The 24,017-nt window shown below is 50.8% G+C and overlaps 1 protein-coding gene across 1 annotated transcript in view; it reads left to right on the plus strand.

Moving 5' to 3' along the window:
- ARHGAP35 (Rho GTPase activating protein 35) overlaps positions 1-24,017 on the plus strand; it is a 111,044-nt gene that overhangs the window by 48,985 nt on the left and 38,042 nt on the right. The window contains exon 3 of the mRNA XM_070499406.1: positions 5,580-5,724. Coding sequence (XP_070355507.1) covers positions 5,580-5,724 — 145 coding nt within the window. The remainder of the gene's footprint in view (positions 1-5,579; positions 5,725-24,017) is intronic.

Raw genomic sequence — 24,017 nt, forward strand, 5'->3', positions numbered from 1 at the left:
CAGTCCAGGGCGTGCTACGACACAACATCGCAAACCATGCGTGTGACCTTCCAGGGCTTCGCTTATGTCTATTGCTCTCTTGAGAGGGAGAACTGTCCCCATTCAGAGGACGCTGTCCCTATTCCAGACTACATTCCGTCTATGGGATTCCTCCTTTAAAAAAAAAAAAAACAGAACGGAGAATCCAACCACCTGGGTTCTGTTTTTTATTTCCCTTATCAGATACATTACCAGGCATTTAAAAGGCTGTGCTAGGTGGTACAACTCTAGCAACCATACTTTCTGACCCTAAAATCTAGATAAGTAATTAGCCGTGTGTAAGGGTGTTTATGGAGACCAGGGGAGAATGTGTGACGTTGACAGTTTAGGATCACTGAATAGCTGTACCTGCTGTTCCCACGGGAGGTGGAATGTTCTTCATCCAGAAAGGGTGGCTGACCGCGCCATCCTCGCCGTGGGAGACTTTCCCTCTGTGGCTCAGTTGGTGTGCATGTGTCTGGTATCTCGATCAGCTTTGCTTCCTGTGCATCTGTGTCTCTCTTACCAACCAGATTGTAAGTGCGTTGAGGGCAAAAGATGCTTTTGGTCCTAGTATTAGCTCTGCTGCTAGTTCACTGTGTGACCTCAGGGATAATTCGTTAAAAAAAGGTGCCAAGACTCTTGCCTTCTAGGAATGTAACCCAGTAGGAGGACGGTTGTCTGTATACATAAATGACCGTCCCTTGATCAGTGCCCACACAATGATACAGGGGGTTGATTCCCTCATCTGTTTTTAAAAGGGCATCTGTGATCTAGTACTCAGTGTGAACAAGACCTTCTGAGCCTCATTCCTCACATCTAGTGAGAGCAGCACGAGGTCAGGAGCAGGAAAAGCCTCTGGACCCGCAGAGGCAGTCCGCATCTCAGCGACACTTGAAGCAGGGTAGGGGGACAGTGGCCCTGTGTGTTACTGGAGACCGTGTTTGTTCAGCAAATGGACTGAGCGCCTCCTGCACCTCAGGCTCTGGAGCCCCGTCATCTTCCAGCTGACAGAGGGGGCCCTTCCTCCTCTGCCGAGGCTGGGAATTTCCTTGATGCTCTTTTCTTGTTTCGGAAAAGCCAAGAGGCCAGAGGCACGTTGTGCTCACTGTTTCTCCCCCGTGCCGCACTGGCATAAACTTGTGGTTCATTTCTTTGTCTCCTTTGCCACCCGGTTAGGATGAGGGCTAAGAATCAGGCATGTTTTTTAGAAAACTGTAAAGTAAAGAACAATGGAGTATGTTATTTATTAAAAAATTATCTGTCCGGGAGCCACCCCTGTGGCCTAGTGGTTAAGTTTGGAGTGCTTCACTTCAGTGGCCCAGGCTCGGTTCCCAGGTGCAGACCTACACCACTTGTGAGTGGCCACGCTGAGGCAGTGACCCACATACAGAATAGAGGAAGACTGGCACAGATGTGAGCTCAGGGCAGATCTTCCTCAGGGGGAAAAAACTATCCAAAAGTTGAAGCTGACTCAGTCCTTTGTATGTGTCAATGGTGTTTCATCACAGAGGTAGTTCCTGAAGTTTGAGAAAGAACGTGGGGCCTTGGCCTTCATAGATCATGGGCCTCTGAATCCTCACTCTCAGTGCTGCGTGTGAATCTCTCCGAGCCTCTGTTTTCTCATCTGTGAAACGGGACTGATAATCCTTACTGTGCAGGGTGGCTGTGAGGTTTTAGATGGTTGTGCAGAGCACCTGGCACAGTTTCTTGCAGTTAATGACTATTAGTTTCCATTTTTGACCCAGTCCGTCTCTAAACTTAGAGGCGCAGATGTGTGGACTGTCCTCCGGGCTCGGCTTCCTCTGGCCGGGTGCTTTTTGCAGTTCGGCTTGCTAAGTGAGTGCCCCCGAAAGAAGGTGGGTGTTGGGATGGGTGTGACTCTCTCACCTCCGAGGACCTGCTGCTGACACTGCTCCAGGGGCTCCTCGTGAGTGACGTGTGTCTGGCCAGGGACGAGACACCTGGCAGACCACTCAGCAGAATGGCCTTTCCGTGTGACGTGCGCCCGGGAGCCCTTCAGGTGCCTGACGTGTTGCTGGCCGTCTCAGCGGTCTGGCCTAGCTCTTGGATTTCCTTACGAGGGAGGGTTAGAATCAGTCATGCGGGAATTCTCTGCCTAATTTTGTAACACCCTAGAGAGCCTTCAGTTAGTTATTGGAAGAAGTATTTTGACATCGTGTAAACCAGAGTTTGTGTAAATCTTAGAGAGTGAGGATGAATCCATGTCGTTCAGCAAGGCGAGTTGATGCTTGTGCCAAAGCTGACTCCATTCTCGCCTTTGTAACCTCGAGCGAGGAGCTAGATCGGGGTCTCTTTGAGGTGGGGGGAAGGGCAGCTGTCCATTTGCACCTTCCAGCTGATGGCAGAGTCTCCAGGACAGTGAGGACGGCAGGGTGGTTGCAACCTCTGCTTTGAATACATGCAGAGCAGTCCCTTCCTTTTTAAACAGCTCCGGGGCGGGGGGTGGGGGGGCAGGAGGAGTGGTGTTTTTAAAATTTCTCTTTATATTGGCCAAAATTGCCTCTGTGTCTTCCTCCTCTCTCTCCCAATATGATGCTCTGCAGCCTCACAGAACAGCCCGCCCTCTTTCCATGAGCGAGTCCTACAGCTCTTTGAGAGTTGCTGTCACAGTGCCCCATTCCTCCCTTTTCCTGCTTGAAGCTCCTTGGTCTGTTATGTGAGTGGGTCTTTGTCACCTTTAGAAGTTCTCCAGATCATCAGCTTCCCCTTAATGGTATATTGTATCATCCGTGTCTTCTGCTGCCCCACGATAGGAGAAGGCCGAGCACCGAAATGGCTAAGAGCATGGGCTTTGCAGTCACACAAAACCGACTTGGGCAAGGAACTAAATTTTTCTAGGACTCAGCTGCTGCTTCTGTAAAATGGCGTTCTTAATGCCCACGGATCTGTTGTGAATCTAGAATGAGATAACGCGTGTAAAGAACTTAAGCAAGGGTGTGGTACGTGGTGGGTGTTCAGTTGATGCAGGCTGAACTCTCTGGCTGGCTTAGATCGTTAGAACACAGCGCATCGTCTTGTTCCAGCATTGAGAGGGTGGAGGAAGTGTGGGATTAAAAGTTACTATCTGTTTACTAGAAGTCTGGTTAGAGGCTATATGGTGATTACAAATTGCTTCCTGCAGCTTCTCTTAAAGTTCCGTTTTTTATTCCTCAGCAACAGTTTATTTGGAAGCCTCACCTGTGTTAGTTCTGACAGGCAAATTCTGCAGGATTGAGATTGATAAGAATGTCTCCTAAATCCGGGTCCTCTTTGGATCTTCAGTTTAAATGGTGTGGCCTTGTTAAGGGAGGGCGGTCCCTGACTCATTGTCTGCTTGGCGACAGTGTGTGCAGGAGGCGCACCCAGGCCCTCTCTGTCCACGTGGAAGAGCTCGCATTAGTAAGGGCGACTGCTGTATGCTGGGCACTGAGCTCCTTCCCGTACGCCGTATCATTGCACCCTCACAGCCACCTTAGGAGGAGGGTGCTGTCCCCAGGCCGTGAAGTCACTTGGCCAGAGCCACAGAGCTTGTCCGTCAGGATTCAAACCCGCGTCTTAGATTTCAAAGCTTAAATTCTTTGTTGTACTTCATGTAAGTAGAAGGCGGTAGGGAGAGAGCCTAGATTGGTTACATTATTTCGTGTAAAGATGCATCATAAGTCGCCCATTTGCTTTTCCTTACTCCTTTGGTAAGAAGTCTGAAGTCAGATCTGTCTGCCTCACTCGGGCAGCCCGTAAGGGGAGATAGCGGCAGCTGCCCCTGCAGCCTCAGAGGCTGTGAGGCTGTGTCACCGGCTTACTGAGGAGGAGAGGCATGTCGCCGAGGGGCGGGGCGGGTTCGGGGGCGTGCCTGGGGCTGCTCTGGGTCCAATCACCTTGCGTTACAGGCCTCCACGCTGAATCACGTGGCGGGCTGCACGGAGACCTCATTGTCTTTGCCTTTGGGTTGTCATTTCAGGTAACGTGAACCAGCAGCCCCGAAGTGGGCTTCGTCCTTCTTTCGTGTGCGCTTGATTCTCAACTGTCCTTTTTTTTGCCACTTGTTTGCACAGGAAGTCCTCAGAATCTCAGACTAAACAGGAAGTGATTTGTTCCCACATAAACAGGGTACCGAAAGGAATGAGCATGGACAGGATCAGGAGAGGGGATGGTTGACCCTGACTTAGAAGCTAGTTAGTTGTCCCCTTCAGTGGATTTTGTGCAAGGATCTCTAAGCGCTTTTAAGTGTATAGGTTGTGTACGTTTGTAAGTAAACCTGCTGTTCTGACTTTGTCTGTTAACTTGGAAATGAAACCAGATTGCTGGAGGTACACCTGGCTCCATTTACCTTGATCCTATTTGGTTACCCTCCTCTTTAGAAGTTTTTTTTTTTTAAGATTTTATTTTTTTCCTTTTTCTCCCTAAAGCGCCCCGGTACATAGTTGTATATTCTTCGTTGTGGGTCCTTCTAGTTGTGGCATGTGGGACGCCGCCTCAGCGTGGCCTGATGAGCAGTGCCATGTCCGCGCCCAGGATTCGAACCAACGAAACGCTGGGCCGCCTGCAGTGGAGTGCGCGAACTTAACCATTCAGCCACGGGGTCAGCCCCTTTAGAAGATTTTTTAACAAAAGGGCAAAATTTCAGTGCATTTCTGTGGCTTTAGGAAATTTAACATTTGTTTAGAGCATTTTTTCCTCATGTGAGCTTCAAAATAAGAGGATTGAATAGCTTTGGATATCTCAATAATATTTATGAGCATGGGCTTTGCAGACCTCAGGCCCTCCTGGGCTTCACTCCTGCCACTGTCGCCTACTAGTTGTGTCATTTCGGCATGTGAGCCATTTTGCCTTGGTAAAATGGAATGTCGTGAGGTTTAAAGGAAAGAATATTTGGGACTTGCGTGGTGCATAGTACGCTCTCAAGCAGTTGCTGCCGCTGCTCCTACCACATGAGGAAGGGGACTGCTGGGAAAGAGGAGATAGAAGAGTCATCGTAGTTGTCGTTGTCGGCGGGTGAGGACCTGGTTTTACTCTTTCCTAATGCGGAAGCCATTGGGAATTAACCCCAGGCTAATGTGTCAAAGGGACTCCTCACTTGGGGCTTTTACCCCGGGCAGAACGCATGCCCTATCTCTTTTCTGCAAAGTGGAAATTATTAGTTGTCAATTCCATCTTTTATCTTGTTTAAGATTGAGCCATCTTTGAGTGTATGACATCTATTGTTCGTATGGGATGCTTGGAAAACTTCCTGTTGCCTCCAGTGCCCTGATAAAGGATGTGGGTCGCCACCTCATTGTTAGGAAGTAAACATGGCCCGCTTCGGATAAGCACCTTTGTTCTGATAATGCAGCCTCACACTCAAGGTGTGACTGTATGGCGGCTGGCCAGCATCTTGTGTGATATTTGGAGGCTAGAAAATACAAAATTAGTGAGATGAGCAAGTGAGTCCCCTTATCCTGCTTGGAATCTTTCCAGTAGTTTCCACACCATTGTGAGTTCTCCTCTGGAAGCCTTACTGATGTTTAAGTGCGTGTTGAGACTCACTTTGTTTTTGTGCTTTCTTTTCTCTTCCTGGACAGAAACCAAAGCCCAAACCCCAGCCATCCATCACAAAGGCAACCTGGGAGAGTAACTATTTTGGGGTGCCCTTAACAACCGTCGTGACTCCGGAGAAGCCGATCCCTGTCTTTATTGAGAGATGCATTGAGTACATTGAAGCCACAGGTAAGAGTGCTCCCTGAGAGCCCATCACAGCTTTCGCTGTCTCCAGGCTGCTTTCTAGAGGAATAAGCCGTCTGGAGATTCTGGAATCAGCTCTCATTTGGTGTGAGACGCGCTCTGAGAAGGAGCTGAGCAGTCCCAACAGCTGCCAGGCTCCTGGATCCTCCATCTTCACGTGGTCTGAGGCTGTCGTGTGGGATTATCAGAGCTTTCAGAGTGCGGGAGCAATCCTGTTCTCAGGACTGCCCTTGGGGCTGGTCTAGTACCTTCTCTGTGCCCCTCAGCTCTCTGTCACAGCATGCAGCCTGTTTGTCTGTGTCCTCTACAGATCTGTCAGCTCCTGGAGGCCAGGGAACAGGTTTCATTTATCATCGGGTCCTTAGCACTGTACTGGACACAAATGCTGATACGTTTTGGTTTAGTGAAATGAATGAGTAATTGTGACTGTTAGAGCCCCTGGCCAGTGATCAGGTGCCTGAGATTCATGTGTTGATAGAATTTTTCCTGAGGTAAAAAACCAGCTAGGATGCTTGGATGTCTTCTGGTCAAGCAGCTGCATTTCGGCTCCTCTGACAACATGGTGGGATCACAAAAGCCAGCTGTCTCAAAATTTTCCACAGTTTTCTGGAAGTGACAAAATTTTTACTTATGTTAAAAACATTTATTTCATTCATTTAGAGTTCCCATGACGTGTCTCTTGGGCCTCTCTGTGGAAACTCCTGGAGCTTCCAGTTTCATGCCGTCGTTTCCCTTGATTTTCTCCTGGATGCTGTGAAGGCTGACGGGTTTTGAGGAGAAGATGGTGCAGCGGGCGCATGGTTCTGTGGAGTCTTGAGCATTAGTGGCTGAGCTCAAGAATATGGAAGAATATAGGCTTAAGCTAATTTGAAACTGAGGTAGCCGAGGTCGGGACTATAGCTTTCCTGCATGTTCTTCCTGAATCCAGAGTCGTCTGTGATGATGAGAAGTGTCGTGTGGTGTGGACAGGCCCTGCTGATGAGTTCCGCAGCATCGCGCTGTGCTGAGGGAAGGCGTTAATGTTTACTGAGGAGGCGCCAGAGCACGGGAGCTAGGGTTCCGGGGAAGCCCACCGAGGCTGCCGTTATTGCCGGGGTTTCTCTGCAGCACACCGGGCTGAAGCACAGCGAGCGCTTTGCGTCGTCATAGCGCTTCTGCAGCCTTGTTTGGTCCAGTGGCCCCAGAGCCCATCTTTTGGACCCTGGCTTTCTGTCCATGTCTTCCTGGCACCTCTCCTTTGGGCGAGGAGAGCGTCCGCTCAGAGACTCACCGTGAGTGATGGCAGCCTGTCCTCCTTGTCTGCCCAGCACTTCAGAGAGGCTGTGTCATTTGTGGGGAGAGGGGAACACTTTTTTCCTGAACTTTTTATTTAGAAATTATTTCAGATTTATAGGAAAGTTACAGAAATTATAAGTTGTAACCAATTGAAAGTTACAAAAATTCCCAGGTTTCCTAAATGTTAACATTTTACCCGCATTCCCTGTATGGTTCTTTCTGTCCATTTGTGTCTTTTTTCTGAAAGGTTTGAAAGTTGCAGATGTGCTGCACCTTTGCTTGTAAATACCCAGTGGGTGTTTCCTAGAGATGCGCTCTTACGGAGCCACCACGCGCTCATCGAAGCTAGGGCCTTCACGTGGGCCCCGTGCTGACCTGTCGCATCCGTAGACGACGTCATTTCATCACTTGTCGTTAACATGCTTTATAGCAAAAGACAAACGTTTTTTGGGCAGAAGCTAAGCTTGGACCACTTGCTGCATTAGTTGTCGAGTCTCTTTATCTCCTTTAATCTCGAACATTTCAGTCTGGTTTTCATGGCCTTGATAGTTTGAAAGGATAGAGATCGGTTATTTTGTAGGATATTCCTCAATGTGAGGTTTTTTGATGTTTCCTCATGATTCGATTCCTATTTGCACTTTTGGCAGAAACAAGGTGGAAGTGATGCTGTGTCCCGCTCGGTGCCTCACACCAGGTGGCACGTGATGTCGGTTGGTCCATCGCTGGAGATGTCAGCTTCGATCCCTTGGCTAAGGTCTCGGTGCTGCCCTGCTTCTCCCCCAGAAGCTGCTCTTTCCCCTTCGGGGAAGCACCTGTTCTGTGGGGAGATGCTTTGAGGCTGTAAGTAGCTGGTTTCTCCTTGTGCTTCACCCCTAGTCTCAGCGTCCATTCATGATTCTTGCCTGAGACAGTGGCAAGGAGTTTTTCTAACTCTCCTTCCTTCAGCGTTTCTTAGTTGGGGTTCCCCTGTCAGGGCGAGCTTTCTCTTCCCAGGGGGAGCCTTTGTGAACGGCCGCCTCGAGAGGCTCGCCTGTGTAGCACCAGGCGCTTGAATGTCAGCCACCCGCCCTCTAGCTGAGCATGGCAGTGGCCTTGACCTACCCCACCCACCTTGCTTCTTACACTGTGGACATGATTAACTTTTTTTACAGCCAGTGACACAATTGTACCTCTCTTTGCCTTTTACTCATGCATCCTTCCAGATGAAGACCTCTTCAGCCCCGCCCCTAATCCACCACTAGCCACTCCCAAGCCCTCTTTGTCTTAAAGCCCTGTTAGACCGCCACTGTCCACGCTGCCACCAAAATGGTCGGAGTGTCAGCGTCCTCTCCACTCTTCTCATCAGTTCCCGTATCTGGCTCTTTGACATCGTCTCTTGGCTCTGTGCCCTCCACCGCCTCTCCGCTGCCCCACCGTCGCCTGCCTCAGGCCATCCTGACTGGTGGCAGTTCCTCTACTAAAAACCTCTGCTTGCTTCCTCAGTGCCTGCCAGATGCGGCCACACGCTTGACGACTCCTCCCGCACGCAGCGCTGTGACGCTGTGCCTGTCTGCCTGCCTCCCTCCGCGCCCGCGCCTTTCCCTCCCTCCTTCATCCTTCCTTTTCTCCCCGCTTCTGCAGGCATTAATTTTACAACTGTTTGACAAGAATACAAACAGTGTGTTAGAAGGACGTGGACCCAGCAGCATTTCTTTATATTCCTCTGCTTTGTGTGTGCCCTTCGTGTGATTTGAAATGTGTCCCACATTCCTCCTTGCCTCCGGAACTTGTCCTCATTCCTCAGGACCTCCCCGCCCCCGGGAGCACTTTTCATGTGGTCTCCGTGGCAGTTCTTCTCAGCACATTTCAACTTCCTGAGACATGAGTCTCTGTTTTCCTGGTGCCCGGGAACCTGGCCACAGTGGACGGTAACTGTCGAGTGGACGAGTGGTTTTCAGCCTGGAATACCTCACTGCCATTGTTTGCTGCTGCTTCTTTGTGCTTTTAAATTTTGGTCATCTACTTCCCTTAGTTGGCATTAGTTTGTACTTGTATAGAATTTCAGGAAAACAATTAACTCTGGTATCCGTGAGCTTAGTGTGTGTGCTGGGGATGTCTTTGTGTGATCTGTTTCCTAAGAGGACTTTTTTTCCTCTTTATAAAATGAAAGCATGTCCACTGTAAAAATTCAGCAAAAGGCAAAAACTGAAAAAGAATTTAAAAACTCATTGATCTTCCACTTAGTGAAAACCACTGTTATTGGTTTGAGACTATTTCTCTGCATATGTGTATAGGTTTTTACTTTTACGTAATTCAGACTGTGTGGTATGATAGTTCTCAAAACTTTTTGAGCATAACTCACTTAGATGACGCAAAAGAGCCCTGAGTTCACCAGCTTACCTACTCTCATTTTCCTTCAAAAAAAGAATTCAGTAACCAAAAGTTATGTTGGAGGGCTAGTTTTTGAGAAACACTACTTTTTTTGGTTTTTTTTGATGAAGATTAGCCCTGAGCTAACTGCTGCCAATCCTCCTCTTTTTGCTGAGGAAGACTGGCCCTGAGCTAACATCCGTGCCCATCTTCCTCTACTTTCTATGTGGGATGCCTACCACAGCATGGCTTGCCAATCGGTGCCATGTCCGCACCCGAGATCCAAACTGGCGAACCCCAGGCCGCCGAACTGCAACATGCAAACTTAACCACTGCGCCACCGGGCCAGCCCTGAGAACCACTACTTTTTAAAGCAGAGATTGTTTTGTGAGCCTGTTCCCCTGTCATCAAACGCTCTGTGAAAAGGTGACGTTCAGTTGCTGCATGCTGTTCCATTGGATGGCTGTATCAGAGTATTGAGCTGTTCTTTCCTCCTATGCTTAGGGAGCAGATGAGCTCGGAGAGGTGCTTGAGTGTGGTGATAACAGCTTCAGGTCTGCGCATGGACCCGGGGTGGAGTCTTCCTTCTGTCGTTGGCTCATCTGTAGACCGAGGGTGATGACGGGATGTCCTGCTAGGGCTGCCCGGGGGGTCTGGGAGCCTCGCGAGGAAGGCCCTGAGCGTGGCGCCATGCACTCTGAGCTCAGGGCCGCTGAGGCCTCGCTCCTCCCACGTTCCGTCTCCTCCCTCTGGCTGGTTGGGCTTGACCGTTCAGTAAATACCTGGGACTTTTTCTTTTCTCCCCATGTTTTAAATTTGTAAATGGTAAAACCCATTGAAAAGTTGAAAGCGTGGTGCAGTGATCACCCCGTATGCACCAGTGATTGACATTTTGCCACATTTGCCCTTTCTTCCCCTAATTTTTATAATTGTTAAAGCCTTTGAATGCAGACACCGTGTCACTTCGCGCCTGAAAAATCTCAGCATATATCCCTAAGGACTTTCTCTGCCATAACTGCAGTAACATTATCACTTTTCGGAACATTAGCATTAATCCAGTAGTATTTCACATACCGCCTATGTTTAAATTTACTCAGTTGACTTAAAACTGAGCCTCTCGCAGCTGAGTTTTTCTTCCCGGACCCCATCAGTATTCACAGTGCGTTTGGCTATTGCCTCCGTCAGCCCCTTCAGTCCAGAACAGAGCGCTCTGCCTTTTTTAAAAAATTATTTTAATGATGACCTTTGTTGAAGTCTAGACGGTTGTCTTGTAGAATGTCCCCTGTGTGGTCTGCTTCTGTCCTGGTCCGTCATCCTCAGCCCACTCCTGACACCGCCCGTGGCTGCCTCATCCTATGGCTCCTGTCTGAGCAGAGGCTGGGACTGTGACACGGTGGACAGGGTGGCGGGATTGCTGCCTCCGTCCCTGGACAGAGCGCAGCTGTGCATCGGGCGTAGGGGCTAAGACTTGATTCAGTGATTGGAGGAATTATGGATTAGGGTTTTTTCCAGGTCTGACTAACTCTTACTGAACTTGCACTGTTCTTAAGGAAAGCCCCACCTGACCCCCATCCCATCTCCTGTCTCTTGCTCGTGGCAGAAATTGCCACATGGCCCCAGTTTCCACGTGGTGGTCCAGGCAGTCACATCTAGCCAGTTGGAGGTGATACTCCAAATGAAATGTGTGCCAGCCCTGCCCCAAGCAGTTCAGAGTCAAAGGTCATTGTGGCCCTGTGTTGGTGTCTGTCTCATACACCTCAGCACTTGCTTGTCCTGGCAGGTACGTAAAATAGTGCGTCATCACTTTCAAGGGCAGAGTTGGGAGTTCACTCTCCTGCCGGCTGTGATGGGAAAGAAACCCAGCACCCCTCTCCTTTCACGCCTCACCTGCCACTTGGCAGCCAGTGTCACAGCCAGCGGCAGTGTAGAAAACTAACCAACCAACCCAAAACTGCGCAGTGGAGAGGGACTGGCGTGACCGTTAGGAACTGGGACAACTTGAACCATCTCGTGACCTTGCAAATATTTTTTCTAATTACAAGAGTAATATACTTGCTCACTGTAGAAAAATGTAGTCATTATAAGTACAGATAGGTGTTATGAAGATACAGCACAGAATGTGACAGTCCCTCGTGACCCCATCCCCCATCGTCTGCTTAGTAGGTGGGCTGTGACTGTGGTGTCTGCTGATACTACCCCTGGGATGTTAGACAGCGTGGGAGCATGTGCACGCTGTTCGGCAGCTTGGTTTCTGTTTGTTTTAATCTAATGCTCCATATACCTTGGGCATCGTGTTTTGAATTCCATCTGCAGGCCAACTGCATTGTACCCGTTGACCTGAGAGGGTGGCAAGAGCGCGTCCGAGGAGAGGCTCTGGGGGCACAGGGAGAGGGGCTTTGTCTGCAGCCCGCTCCACCTTCCAGAGGGGCCTGCTGCATCCCTCCCCGTAGTTCGAGAGTCGACTCGCCAGCTCCTCCTAAACACGGGTCACGAGGAGAGGACCGTGCCTTCTCGCCTCAAACTTCCCTGCTTCTGCTCTGGGTTGCCAGGACTGCCGGCGCTGCCCGCCCCCGGTCTTGGGTCCGCTCCCGGCGTCGTGGGTGAGATTGGTTCGGTCCCACCTGTCTCTCCCTGCACCTTCGCATGGCCGTGCAGGCGCCCTCAGCCCAGGCCGGCCGGGGCGACCTCTGCTCGCTGGCTCGAGGGGGTCAGCTTCCCGCTCTTCCAGCCCCGGTCCCTCCCACAGCTGCTCTGGGGTCGCCAAGGAGGGGGCGCTGGGCTTTGGACTGACTGGCATTTCTGGCCAGGACGTCTTTTGCTTCCAGTTTTCCTTCGTGTGGAAAAGGGGTCGTGGCGGTGGAGTCACTGCCTCCCTTGGACAGCAGTGGAGTCCTGCGTGACCGAGACGGCGGCCGAGTAATCTGTGCTGTCCAACGCGTGGCAGGGCTCGGAATAGTCCGCTTTGTCCAGAGTGTCTGGCTGGAGTCAGGGTGAGGGCTCCCTGGCGGAGTCTGCTCAGTCCTCCTGATAATTTCCTGGGATGAGTGCGCGGCCCTTACACCGCAGTGTGCTCACAAAACTAAGGATTTCAGTGCGGCTTCTCCGCCCGTTTTGAGTGAAGGCTTCGCTCCCACAGCTGGGGGAGGTATCCATATGGCACAGAAACGCCCGAGGGAGCTTCCACGGGCCAGCCTGCCGCCTCCCGGAAGCCCAGCGTCCCGGGGCTGGATGCCAAGGGCCCTGCTCGGCTGGGCTCTGCTGCATTGCGTGTTCCCCAGGCCTGCAGCCTCCCTTGTCCGCCCCCTAACTCAAAAGAGCATTCTCTGGGGATGACTTCTGTGAATAATGAGTGAGACCAAACCTCCTGCTTCCCTCTCTCTGTTATTTTTAACCTTTTGCTCTCGGCAGTGGGAGGGGGCAGGGTGACAGTAGCAGAAACCATCTCCCATCCAGCAGTCCTTTTCTTAATTGCTTTGCTTACTGAGAGGTGCTCGGCCCCCAGCACCTGTAGCAGGTGCCGCATAGGGTGGAGAAAACGAGCTGTTCCCAGGGAGAAGCAGTTTCCTTTGGGCCTCGTGAATGATAATGTATTCAGACCATCCCCTGTAAATGACTGGTGGGCCACGGTTTTGTGAGTGCGTCTTAGTTTCCGTGAGTGCCCGTAGAGTGAAAAACGCCCTGTAGTCAAGGAAGCCTGGCAGCTGTTGAAAATAATAATGCCAAAGATGGTTTGCCACGCGTTACCTCTCGCCGCTTTCTATTCCTGACCCGTGTACTGAGTGCTTGCTATGATGCAGGCATTGCTGGGCCCTGGGCTGTGTGATCGCATTGCTCAGAGTCCAGCTGTTCGGGGAGCCGGTCGCACGAGGGGCCCGCGCGCGTCGCAGTCGATCACTGTGCGGTGGGTCTCGGTGTTGGTCAAGCCCACGGTTGGCCTGGCTGGAGAGAAGGCAGCAGCGCTCACGTTCTCTTGCCCTCTCCCTCGGCAGGAATCCAGCACAAAACCTGGCAGCAGCCCCAGGCTCTGCCTCCCTGGGCACAGGACTGCCCTGGAAGTCACGGGGATTTCAGAGCCCTTTGCTAGAGGGCCTGGAGCAGCCACACAGCCTGCCTTGGGCTTTCAGTGCCCGCACTTCGCAGGCTGTCGTGCAGGAGGGGCCGTTTTTATTTGCCTTCCAGGGACACGGTTCCTTGATGGGCAGCAGAGTCAGGCCAAGCGGGACCTCTCGTCTCTGGGTGTGGGGAAATGCAGAGACAGCACCAGCTGGCTGTCGAAGGACAGAAACTTCCAGATAAGTTGTTAACAGGTCTAAAAATAGTTAGCTTACTCTCTTTTTGGGGGGTGTTTGTGTGGCAGATTTCATTCGTTCACCAGATATTTAGTGAATATTTATGTTAACTAAGCACCATCAGAACTGTGTTGAACTGAAGTCTCCCCGTGATGTCCAGGGCTGGGTGAGACAGACAGTCACACAAAAGCGTAATGAACTCAGGTGAAGAATGTGACTGGATGTAAAGTCCCTGGGGAGTAAAACGGCGGACAAGACCCAGTGAAGACCTGGAGCGGTTGAACCTCACACGCTGCTGCCGGGACATACAGGGGAGACTGTCTTTGGGAAGCTCTTTGGCAGTTTATTAAAGAGTTAGGGGCCAGCCCAGTGACGTGGGGGTCAGGTTCGTGCCCTCCGCTGTAGCTGCCCAGGGTTCACAGGTTCGGGTCGCAGGCGCAGACCTACCACCTCTCGACAAGCCGTGCTGTGGAGGCATCCCACACGAAATAGAGGAAGATGGGCACAGATGTTAGCTCAGCAACAGTCTTCCTCAAAAAAAAAAAAAAAAAGGATAGACTCACTTTGGAAAAACTCTTTGGCAGTTAATTAAAAAGTTAAATATACTTACCATTCCACTCGTAGGTATTTGCCCTAGGGAAATGAAAACATGTTCACACAAAGGTTTGTACTCAGCTGTTTCTAGCAGCTTTGTTCATGAGAGCCCCAGACTGGAGACCACCCGATGTCCATGAACAGGTGGATGAGCAAACTGGCCCATCCGCCCGCTGGAATGCCACTTGGGCCCCGGGGCCGACTCCCCACTCCACGCGGCAGCGCGGTGGAAGCCCACAGTCACTGTCTGCTGAGCGTGAGAAGCGGACCCGGAGACCAACATCCTGATCCATTTATCTCCAGCTCTGGAAGACGCACGCCCGTCTGTTGTGACAGCAGGTGGATCCGCGGTTGCCTACAGCTGGGAGCGGCGAGAGGAATTGGTTGCGACGGGCCTGGGAAGACTTTTGGGGTGGTGGGAATGTTCCATGTCTTGCCTGCAGAGATGATTTCACTCATGTATACGTGTTTCAAAATTATCAAATTGTACTCTTCAAATGGATACAGTTTATTGTATATGAATTATGCTCAGTAAGTTGCTTTTTAAGAATGAAAAAAAGTCATTGCGGAAAGGGTTTGAGGGAACTTGGTATTTACATGGTCTCAAAATATCACCCAGCACATTAATTACTAATTACAAAGGGGAAGTGTACCTAATGGTGAGAATTCTGGGGGGTACCACCTTAAAGTGATCAGACCTGGCGCCCCCACTAGTGGTTGAACCTAACATGTGCCTCCTTGCCAGAAATATTTAATCGGAATCGTATCATGAGGAAACAATCAGACAACTCTAGAATGTGTTACATTTTACAAGATAACTAGCCTGGACTTTTATAAAAAAGTACCATGAAACAGAAAAGCTTTTAGGGGCCTACTACAGCTTCCACACTTACGGCACGACCCCTTTCCGTCCAGATGGCCGGGGGTGTCGGTGAGCTTTGGAGTCCTGACTGTCCTGTGCAGTAGCTGGCCCACTCGAGGCAGGCACGGGCGCTCTCAACCACGTGTTCCTGTTCCTTCAGATCCAGCACAACAGTAATAGCTCCCGAGAAGGGAATTGGTGAGAATTGGATGAAATCCCTAGCTCTTAGTAATCGCCCAGTTGACGTTAGCCATTATTTTGCTGGCTCTTGTCACTGATTTGCTATGGTTGTGGAAATCCAGGCAGGACATTTCCCCAGAACAGGAAGGGTGAGATTGCACAATGTCTGTAGGCAGTTTTTTAAGACTTCTCCGTGAAGTATAGCATCCGTTAAGAAAGCGCACCCATCCTAAGCACAGCTCAGTGAATAGCCACAAACGGAAGACGTCTGTGTGACCGGTACCCAGACCGAGAAACAGAAGGTGACCAGCCCCCTCTCCCCGACCCCGTACCTCTTAGTGGGGAAAACCACTATCCTGGTTTCTAGCAATCAGAGAATAGTTTTGTCTGCTTTTGTACTTTAAAAATGGACTCCTATCAAACGCACAGTTTTGGTCTAGCTTCTTGCGCTTGCTGTTATGTCTCTGAGATTCATGTGCAGTGAATCCATAAGTTCAGCTATGGCTGTGTTTGACTGTAGATCATTCGCTCGCATTGCTGTAGACTGTTCGGTCATGTGAATAACCCCCAATTTGCTCATTCATTCTACCCTTCGTGGACATTTGGGCACCCTCCAGTTTGGGGCTATTGTGAATAGGGCTGCCATGAACATTCGTGTACAAGGATTTTGTTGCATATGTGTGTACTCACGTGCTTCGAGTATATACCCAGGAGGGAGGCAGTTTTTAATAATTAATTGGAGCGTGTTGAACATGTGGTTTAAAAGATGTCCTGAAGCCCATCCCAGCCCTGAAGGGGCATAATCCATGAGGCTGGGGGCTGAAGTGGTGGGGGCTCTCTGCTGCCTGTTTACGACTTTGTGTTCCGTATCTGCTGAGGGACATGGGGGTCGTGGCAGGGGTGTACATGGGTGCACAGAGCTGTCTCACACAGTCTTTTAGCAGCTGCATCCTTCCCGTCTGCAGAGTGTGCCTAGCTGGAACAGTCTTGCATTCTTCCAATACCTTGTGGTGTAGCTCTTTGCTTTGCTGGGTCTCTCCCTGTGGTTTCCAGTTGAGACTGTGGTTAGCACAGATCCTGATAACCCTGTGGTTTTCCTCGCCAGGCCGTCTTTTGCTTGTAGGGCACTGCTCTGATGAAATTTTGGCTGTTTGTAACATAGATAAGTAGATGTTCTTATTGACCCCTACCAGCGAGGCTCCAGAAGGAAAGATTCGGCACTGCGGGCAGTTTGTGAGGCGAGGAAGGGCGGGGAAGAGTCCAGAAGCAAGCAAGCCTCCTGCCCCGTGTCGCAGAGGGCGCGCGCCAGCCCTGCGGCCCTGGCTTGCGGCCGAGGCTGTAGATCAGCCTGTCTGCTCGTTTGCAGGTCAGAGTGGAAGTCGTCTGTAAGAACGGCCTTTGACAGAACACTTAGCCGTGACCTCCCTCCCGGTTTAGCTCAGCTGCCTGGGTGAATGAGCAGAGTGCCTCTGTGTGGCAGATTTAAATTTCACCGCTAATTGAGGGGAGCATCTTTAGGGAGAATCGCTTGCCATTAGATCAGAGGCCTTTGGGAGACAGCCTGGCAACAAACGCATCAGGGCAGCGGCAGGCCGGGGGTGGAGATGGGGTGGGGACATAGTGCAGCTGTCATTAGTACCTGGGGGATGGCCCCCCGAGAAGCCGAGGGAGGACTTTGCCCTGTCCCCGTGGGGACCGTGCGCATGTGCACATACATGCTAGGTGTGTTGCGGCTGCCTTTTTCCCCTTGTTCTCTTGCTACTGAGTAATCTGTACAGGATGAACCTGGAGCCAGACTAACTGCCTGGATTCAAATCTCTGCTCTGCTGCTTATGAACAAATATTTAACCTCTCTGTGACAGTTTCCTTGACTGTAAAATGGGGATAAAGATAGTACTTGCCTCTGAGATGATTCAGTATGTTAAAGACCTCATGACAGTACCTGGCAGGCTGTAAGCGCTCAGGTAGCGTTTGCTGCTGCTATCACCGACACTGTCCAAGTTGCATCTTCCACTCGCGCCGGGCCCCTCGGCTTGCTGGAGCCCACATTCGCCAAGCCCTGCTTCCCCTGGGTCTGTTCCCCTCCCCCTGTGCAGAGGCCCCTCGCCTTCAAGGTCCAGCTCAGGCTTCTCCTCAGGGGAGCGCAGCCCAGTGCCTCGCTGCCCTGTCTGAGTTCCTGAGGCCCTGTAGCCGGGTGGGTCAAGCATGGACTTTGGAACCAGTGGCTCTTAGTTGAAAATCCCAGCTCTGCTGCTTTTCTTAGCTCAGCTGCTCCACGGCTCCGAGCCGTGTGCTTCCTCTGTCAAATGCGGCTGTGACAACACCCACCTTATTAGGGCTGTGAGGATTGAAGAGCTCATGCACACAAGCTCCTTGGCCTGGTGCGCGTGGTGGACACTCAGAAGGGGGAGCTGTTGTGATTTGTGGTGCAATTTTCAGGGCCAGCTGCTTGCTCATCTGATTATTCCGTGGGTTAGTTTGGAGTCCCTGCTCAGAGCTTCAGTCCTCACGGGCGGAGATCTTGTTTCCTGTCCGTCTAGGTCCTCTCCATGGTTACAGGGGAGGCGTTTGTCCACATGAGCCCTCTTCACCCCGTTTGCGCGCACTCTTTAGATCAGTAGCCCTCTGTGTGTTTGGTTCTCCGCCTGGTTTCAGAGTGCCAGGGGCCTGGAGGGCCTCGAGCCAGGAGGATTCTGCCCTTTCTTCCTTCATTCAGCGTGTGGGTGCTGAGCACCTGATGGACCGTGTGCCAGCACGCTTCGGGATGCTGCTGATGCAGTGTTGGACAGCACAGCTAAACTCCTTGCCCTCAGGTGGCGTACAGTGCACTCTAGAGGGAGACAGACGATAAGTAAAATAGAAAGAATCTTAGTGACTAGTGCTCGAGAGGATAAAAGTGAAGCAGGACAGTGGGCTGTGCAGTGTCTGGGGTGAGCGTTAACATTTTAAATATGGAGGGCTGGGGGAGAGTGGCGTTTGATGAGAACCCGAAGGAAATGAGGGAGGGGGCTGTGCTGTTACCTGGGGAAGAACCTTTGAGACGGAGAGAAGAGCGAGTATAAAGTTCCTGAGACTGGAACATTGGTGGTGGGGACCTTGGCTTTGACTCTGAGGAGGTGAGAAGCCACTGGAGGGTTCGGTTGGGGGTTCGCTATTTGGCATTTGTTTAATAAAATAACTACCCGCTGTGTGGAGAGCAGCTCTGACGTGCAAGGGCTTGAATGCTCGCGACCCAGCTGCCTGTCTGCCCCGTTCTGCCCTTCCTTCTCTGAGTGCGTGCCCAGGCCTCCACAGAGCTGGCACGGGTTCCCCTGGGCCCTTAGTTTAGACCTGAAGCTGTGGAGGGTATATAACAGCCTGGGGGCCACCTGGGTTAGAGCCCGAACTGGGGGAGTGCAAGAAAGAGGGAGCGGCTGGGCCTGCTCCCCCCCGGCTGGCCTCTCCAGCCTCCCCTTCTCACTCCTCGGTTTCGTGCCTCCACGTGTTTGCTCATCGCTGTTCTTACTGCCTCACATGTTGCTTCTCCTCCCGCCTGACAAGTCGCCGCTCTTTCTAAAGCCTCCCTCTCTACACATGCCTCTATTGTAGCACATCTCCCCTGTATTTGGGTTAAATGAGGTCGTAAGGGAGGGGCCCTGATCCCGGAGGATTAGTGTCCTTATGCGGAGAGACACGACGGAGTGCTCACCAGACACCAGATCGGCCAGCTCCTTGATCGTGGACTTCCTGGACGTCAGAAGATAACTCTGTTGTTTAAGCCCCCCGGTCTGTGGTATTTTGTCACCGTCCTCCGAGCAGGTGAAACAGGTGGCAAGGTGACTGCAGGCATCAGAACTCCTGAGGTCCTTAAGCTACGGCTGGTCCTTTCTTCATTGCTGCATCCCCATGGGGCCTGGCGCCCCAGAGACCTCTGGCAGAGATCTTTGTGTTCACATGACCAGAACAGAGCAACTGGGTCAGCAGGAGTGGGAACTGAGGCAACAGAAAGTCAGGAGGACTGAGACTGATGGCAGAAGACGTGGAAGAATGCCGCTCGAGACTCCTGGTCTAGAAAGATAAGCTCGCCCTTTGTGTAGCACCTGGCTCCCGAGTGGTTTATTTGTTTGAAATGTAAGATGACTTGGGTATCAGACAATTGAATCCCACTTTTTCAAACAGAGATGGTGCAAGGCCTTGTGATTTCACCCCAGTTTGCATTCTTTTACTCTTGGCTGGAATCCTTTGGCTTTTTAAATTTGCTGGCCTCCCAACAGTTTAAAAAAACAAACTCATACCATTTATCTTTTCACGTAAGCTGCAATTTGGTTGAAACAAGACCTTTCTAGTATGTAGTCCAGAGCTCCTGATAACCGGAACGACAATCAGTGTTTCTGTTTTGTGATCTTTTTGGTGTGTTTCAAAAGCCACAACAGAAAACTCTTTCTTCTGTCGTGGTGGTCAGGAGCCAGCATTTGAGCTGTGGCAGCGCGAGAGTCTTTGTAGAAACTTAATCTCTGAGCTGTTTGCCTTCCTGGGCTGGGCGCTCTCCTCTCTGAAGGGAGAGGAGGACCTCAAGGCTGGGTAAATTCAGAATTCTTCCAAGCCTTGAAAAATGTAGATTATGTATTTGTTGTTGTTGCTGTTTAATGTCACTGAGACTAGAGGAGGAAAAGTAAGGTGAAAACACTTAGCCTGAACTGAGCTAAATGAAGCGATTCTTAATTCTAAGAAGCCTCTAGATTCTAAGCTGCCCCCATCCGTGCGATACCAGCTATTGGGGGAAAGGTTGTGGGCGGTACAGGAAGGATGGGTATTAACGTATGTTAGCCTGGTTTGGAAAACATTAAAGTGGGCTGAGACGCACATCCTCAGATGGAAGGGGTGTGGTGGTGGCAGTTTCAACAACAGTGATGAGGAGGATAGTTAAGGTTTAGGGCCCGGTTCTCAGCTGTTCATGAGCATTATTTCGTTCCCTCCTCACCGCGAGGGGTAGAGTCCCAGAGGAGTCGCCCTTGCCCACACACAGCTAACCGTTCAGCAGCCTTCTCAGCAGCAATTTATGTAAAGCCGACGGGATCTTCCTAATCTGAACAGCACTGCTTCATATTTCCTGTGTTTGGGGTAAGGAAGTTTTATCTTTAGAGTGATCTTTAAAGGGAAGGGCTTACCCAGCATTTAAATAATAGAAGCAAGATGACAGGGGACCCCTTACACCATTTGAAAGAAATGGTCGTGTTTTACAAAATGGAAACTGCTGGATTGTCCTCATGCTTTTCTTCTTGAAAAATATGAAGAAGCAAGTAGAAATGAGCCTTAATGCTGCCACCCAGTTATAACCATCATTTAACAAGAGCGAGATTACAGCAGAGTGGTTAAGAGCCGCCCACTGCAGGCCGTCCGCTCGCATGCCAGGCCTGGTCGCCACCTCCTCGGCTCTGTGATTTGGGACAAGTTACTTACCTGTCTCAGCCTCAGTTTGCTCATCTGTTGAATGGGGATGATGATAAAAAGAGTATTTTTATATATTCATATATCTTCCTGGATTTACCTACTGTTTCTAAGCATTTGAGAAACACTCGTTCATGGCTCTCAACATACTAATTACAAACGGTTCTTAGCTGTTCTTAAAGCGGACCTTCTAACACTGCCATTTAGGTGGGACCATCCTTCATCCTTTTTTCTCAGTCTGATTTAATCTATTAAGTGTGTAGTTTAGATGATTTATTCCTTCAAATAGGCTTTCTCAGTTGCTTCAGATTTGTGAGGTTGGGCACAGTACCCATTTTGGTCTGGCGGCAGGGCGACGGATGCGGCGTCAGAACGTGGCACTTTTAGTTGTGCATCTGTCGTTCAGTCAGGCAGTGAGGATGTTGAGTGAGTGTCTTTAGTAGACAATGGGCAGGACACGGTCCCTGCCCTTAGGACTAGGAGATGAGAGTGAGGCGCTTGGTGTAGGAGGAAGGCTGTGCCTGTGTTCAAAAGGCTGAGCACCCAGAGCGGAAGCTGGAGTCATTTCATCTCTCTCGTCCTGAATTTCTCCAACGGAGAGTGGAGATAGGATCTGCCTTACCTGTGCTGCGTGATGGGTGCTATTGAAGATCGAGACCCACAGCAGTGTTGGTAAATTGTAACCCTTTGCGGCTCTTCTTGTCCTGAGGCGTGTGGGTCTCATCGTTGGAAAGCAGAAGCCGGGCCTCCGGCTGCTCTTGGCTGGGTCGGTGCCTGGTGCGCTGTCCCGGCTCCTCTCCCAGCAGCCCCGTGAGGCCGGCCTTCGGCTGATGCCCAAACCCTTAGGGGTGATGGCAGCCTTCTGCTGGTGCCTTCCCAGGCGGGGAGCTGGGTCATCACAGCTTTGGTCTGATTTCATGTGTTTCTTGCCTGGTAAGAGGTTGTCAATTTAATCATGGCCTGCACTGCAGCGGCTCCTAGACTTTTTGGTTTAGTGGACCAGTACGGGTCCTCTCGGCATTTTAGGGGTAACAGAGGGTGGCCAGCTTTTTGTTCTGCCAAGCAAGGACAGAGTTGGAACTTTTGGACCCAGCCCCCAATGTCCAGAGAGGTGAGGAGGCTGGAGATGGCGTTCAGTCTCCCGGGACCAGCCAGTCCTGCCTGTGTCTGTGTAGTGAGCCCTTCATGAACCCTCGGTGGGGAGGCTCTCAGAGCCTCCCGGTTGGGGTGCTGGGGGGGCGGCATGCTCAGGGAGGGCATGGGAGCTCCACACTCATCCCCCACACCTTGCCCTCTGTGTCTCTTCCGTCTAACTGTTCCTCAGTGGTGTCCTTTCTTATGAACCGGTGACAGTAAGTGAAACGTGTCCCTGGGCTCTGTGGGCTCTTCCGGCGAATTGTCAGAGCTGAGGAGGAGGTGTGGGAACCTCGGACTTATGGCCTGTCTGTCGGAAGGACGTAAGGCCTAGGGCTTGCAGTTGACATCTGAAGTGGGGACGGTCTGGTGGGCCTGCCCTTAGCTCAGGCTCTGCGCTCCCTCCAGGCAGTTATGTCAGAGTTGAATTGACTTGTTGGGCGCCCAGCTGGTGTCCAGAGAGCTGGAGAATTGGTTGGTGTGAGGAAAAATCCCACTCAACAGTTGGCGTCAGAAGTGCTGTGAGTGAAAACAGGTCGCTTGCTCATGGAATATTTTCTTCACATGTGCTGCTGAATGCTGTTTGCTGATAGTTGCGCATTAGTATTCATAAACACGGTCACGCTGTAGAAATATTTTTCCTCTTGAATGCCCAGAAATGTGTATTGTCTTTATATTCAAATGGCAGTTTTGCTGGATATAAAATTACCGGGTTAGCCCATCTCCCCTTGAGGACGTCAGGTGCCTGTCTCTGCTGTCTTCTGGCGCGGCTGTGCGTTGGAGAGGTGAGGCCAGCTGTGGTTTGCTTGAAGATCCTTTTCTCTCTTGTTTTAAGTCAGTAAGTTTACTAGGACATGTCTTGTTAATTGACAAAGTCAATTTTTCTTGGAAAAATAGTGAGCCCTTTTCATCTGTAGATTTGAGTCCTGGTAACTTCAGTCTGCGTGTCGTTTATCGGGTGCTCTGCGTGTCCCAGTGTCTTGTCTTTTCCCTGTGTTTTATTTCTGTAATGGAAGAACATTAATTTCCTCCTCTGCTTCTCGGAGCTCTGCGCCTGAGTGTTTTATCTACTTCTGTTGTCTCCTGTCTTTTTCAAGTGCTGTGTCTGTGCTTGAAACGCTGTCCACAGAGGGATTGCATTGTTCTTTTTTTTTAATTCATGGGAATATATTTTTATTTTGTACGTGGCAACTTTATTTTTCCTTTTTCTCCCCAAAACCCCCCGGCACACGGCTGTATATTTTTAGTTGTGGCTCCTTCTAGTTGTGGCCTAAGGGATGCCGCCTCAGCGTGGCCTGATGAGTGGTGCTGTGTCTCTGCCCAGGATCCAAACCAGCGAAACCCTGGGCCACCGAAGCAGAGCGCACGAACTTAACCAGTCGGCCACGGGTCTGGCCTGATGGCAACATTTTTGATGAAGGTTCTTTGCAGTTAGTTTTCTTGTATCTTCCCCCTCCCCTTTTTTTTTCTGGTGAGGACTATTGCCCCCGATCTAACATCTGTTGCCAATCTTCGTCTTTTTGCTTGAGGAAGATTGTCACTGAGCTAACATCTGTGCCAGTCTTCTTCCATTTTGTATGTGGGACAGCTCCACAGCGTGGCTTGATGAGCGGTGTGTAGGTCTGTGTCCAGGATCCAAACCTGCAAACCCTGGGCTGCCGAATTGGAGTGCACAAATCTAACCATCTTCCCTTTTTGCTGGTGGTCTTTCTGGAGATCTTGTGCTGGTTCCTTTTTTCCTTTTCTTTTTCCTGGGGAAGATTTGTCCTGAGCTAACATCTATGCTGGTCTTCTTCCTCTATTTTGTGTGGGTTGCTGCCACAGCGTAGCTGCTGATGAGTAGTGTAGATCTGCGCCTGGGACCTGAAACTGGGCTGCAGAAGCAGAGTGCACCAAACTTAACCACTGGGCCATGGAGCCGCCCCCCCCACCACCTTTTTTTAAATTGTGGTAAAATATAACAAAATTTACCATATTCACCATTTTTAAGTGTGCAGTTCAGTATGTGCTGAATCCCTGTAAAACTGTCATTCATGTCTGAACAAGGTGATTCCTTCCTAGTCGAGCAATCTCTAGAAAATTCTTTCCAGGAGGGGCTAGCCCAGCAGGAGTTTTCCTTACATATTCTCTCTGTGAAGGGGACTGGTAGCCTTTCTTGCCCTGGGACA

This window comes from Equus asinus, chromosome 26 (assembly GCF_041296235.1).
Source record: "Equus asinus isolate D_3611 breed Donkey chromosome 26, EquAss-T2T_v2, whole genome shotgun sequence".
NCBI lineage: Eukaryota > Metazoa > Chordata > Mammalia > Perissodactyla > Equidae > Equus > Equus asinus.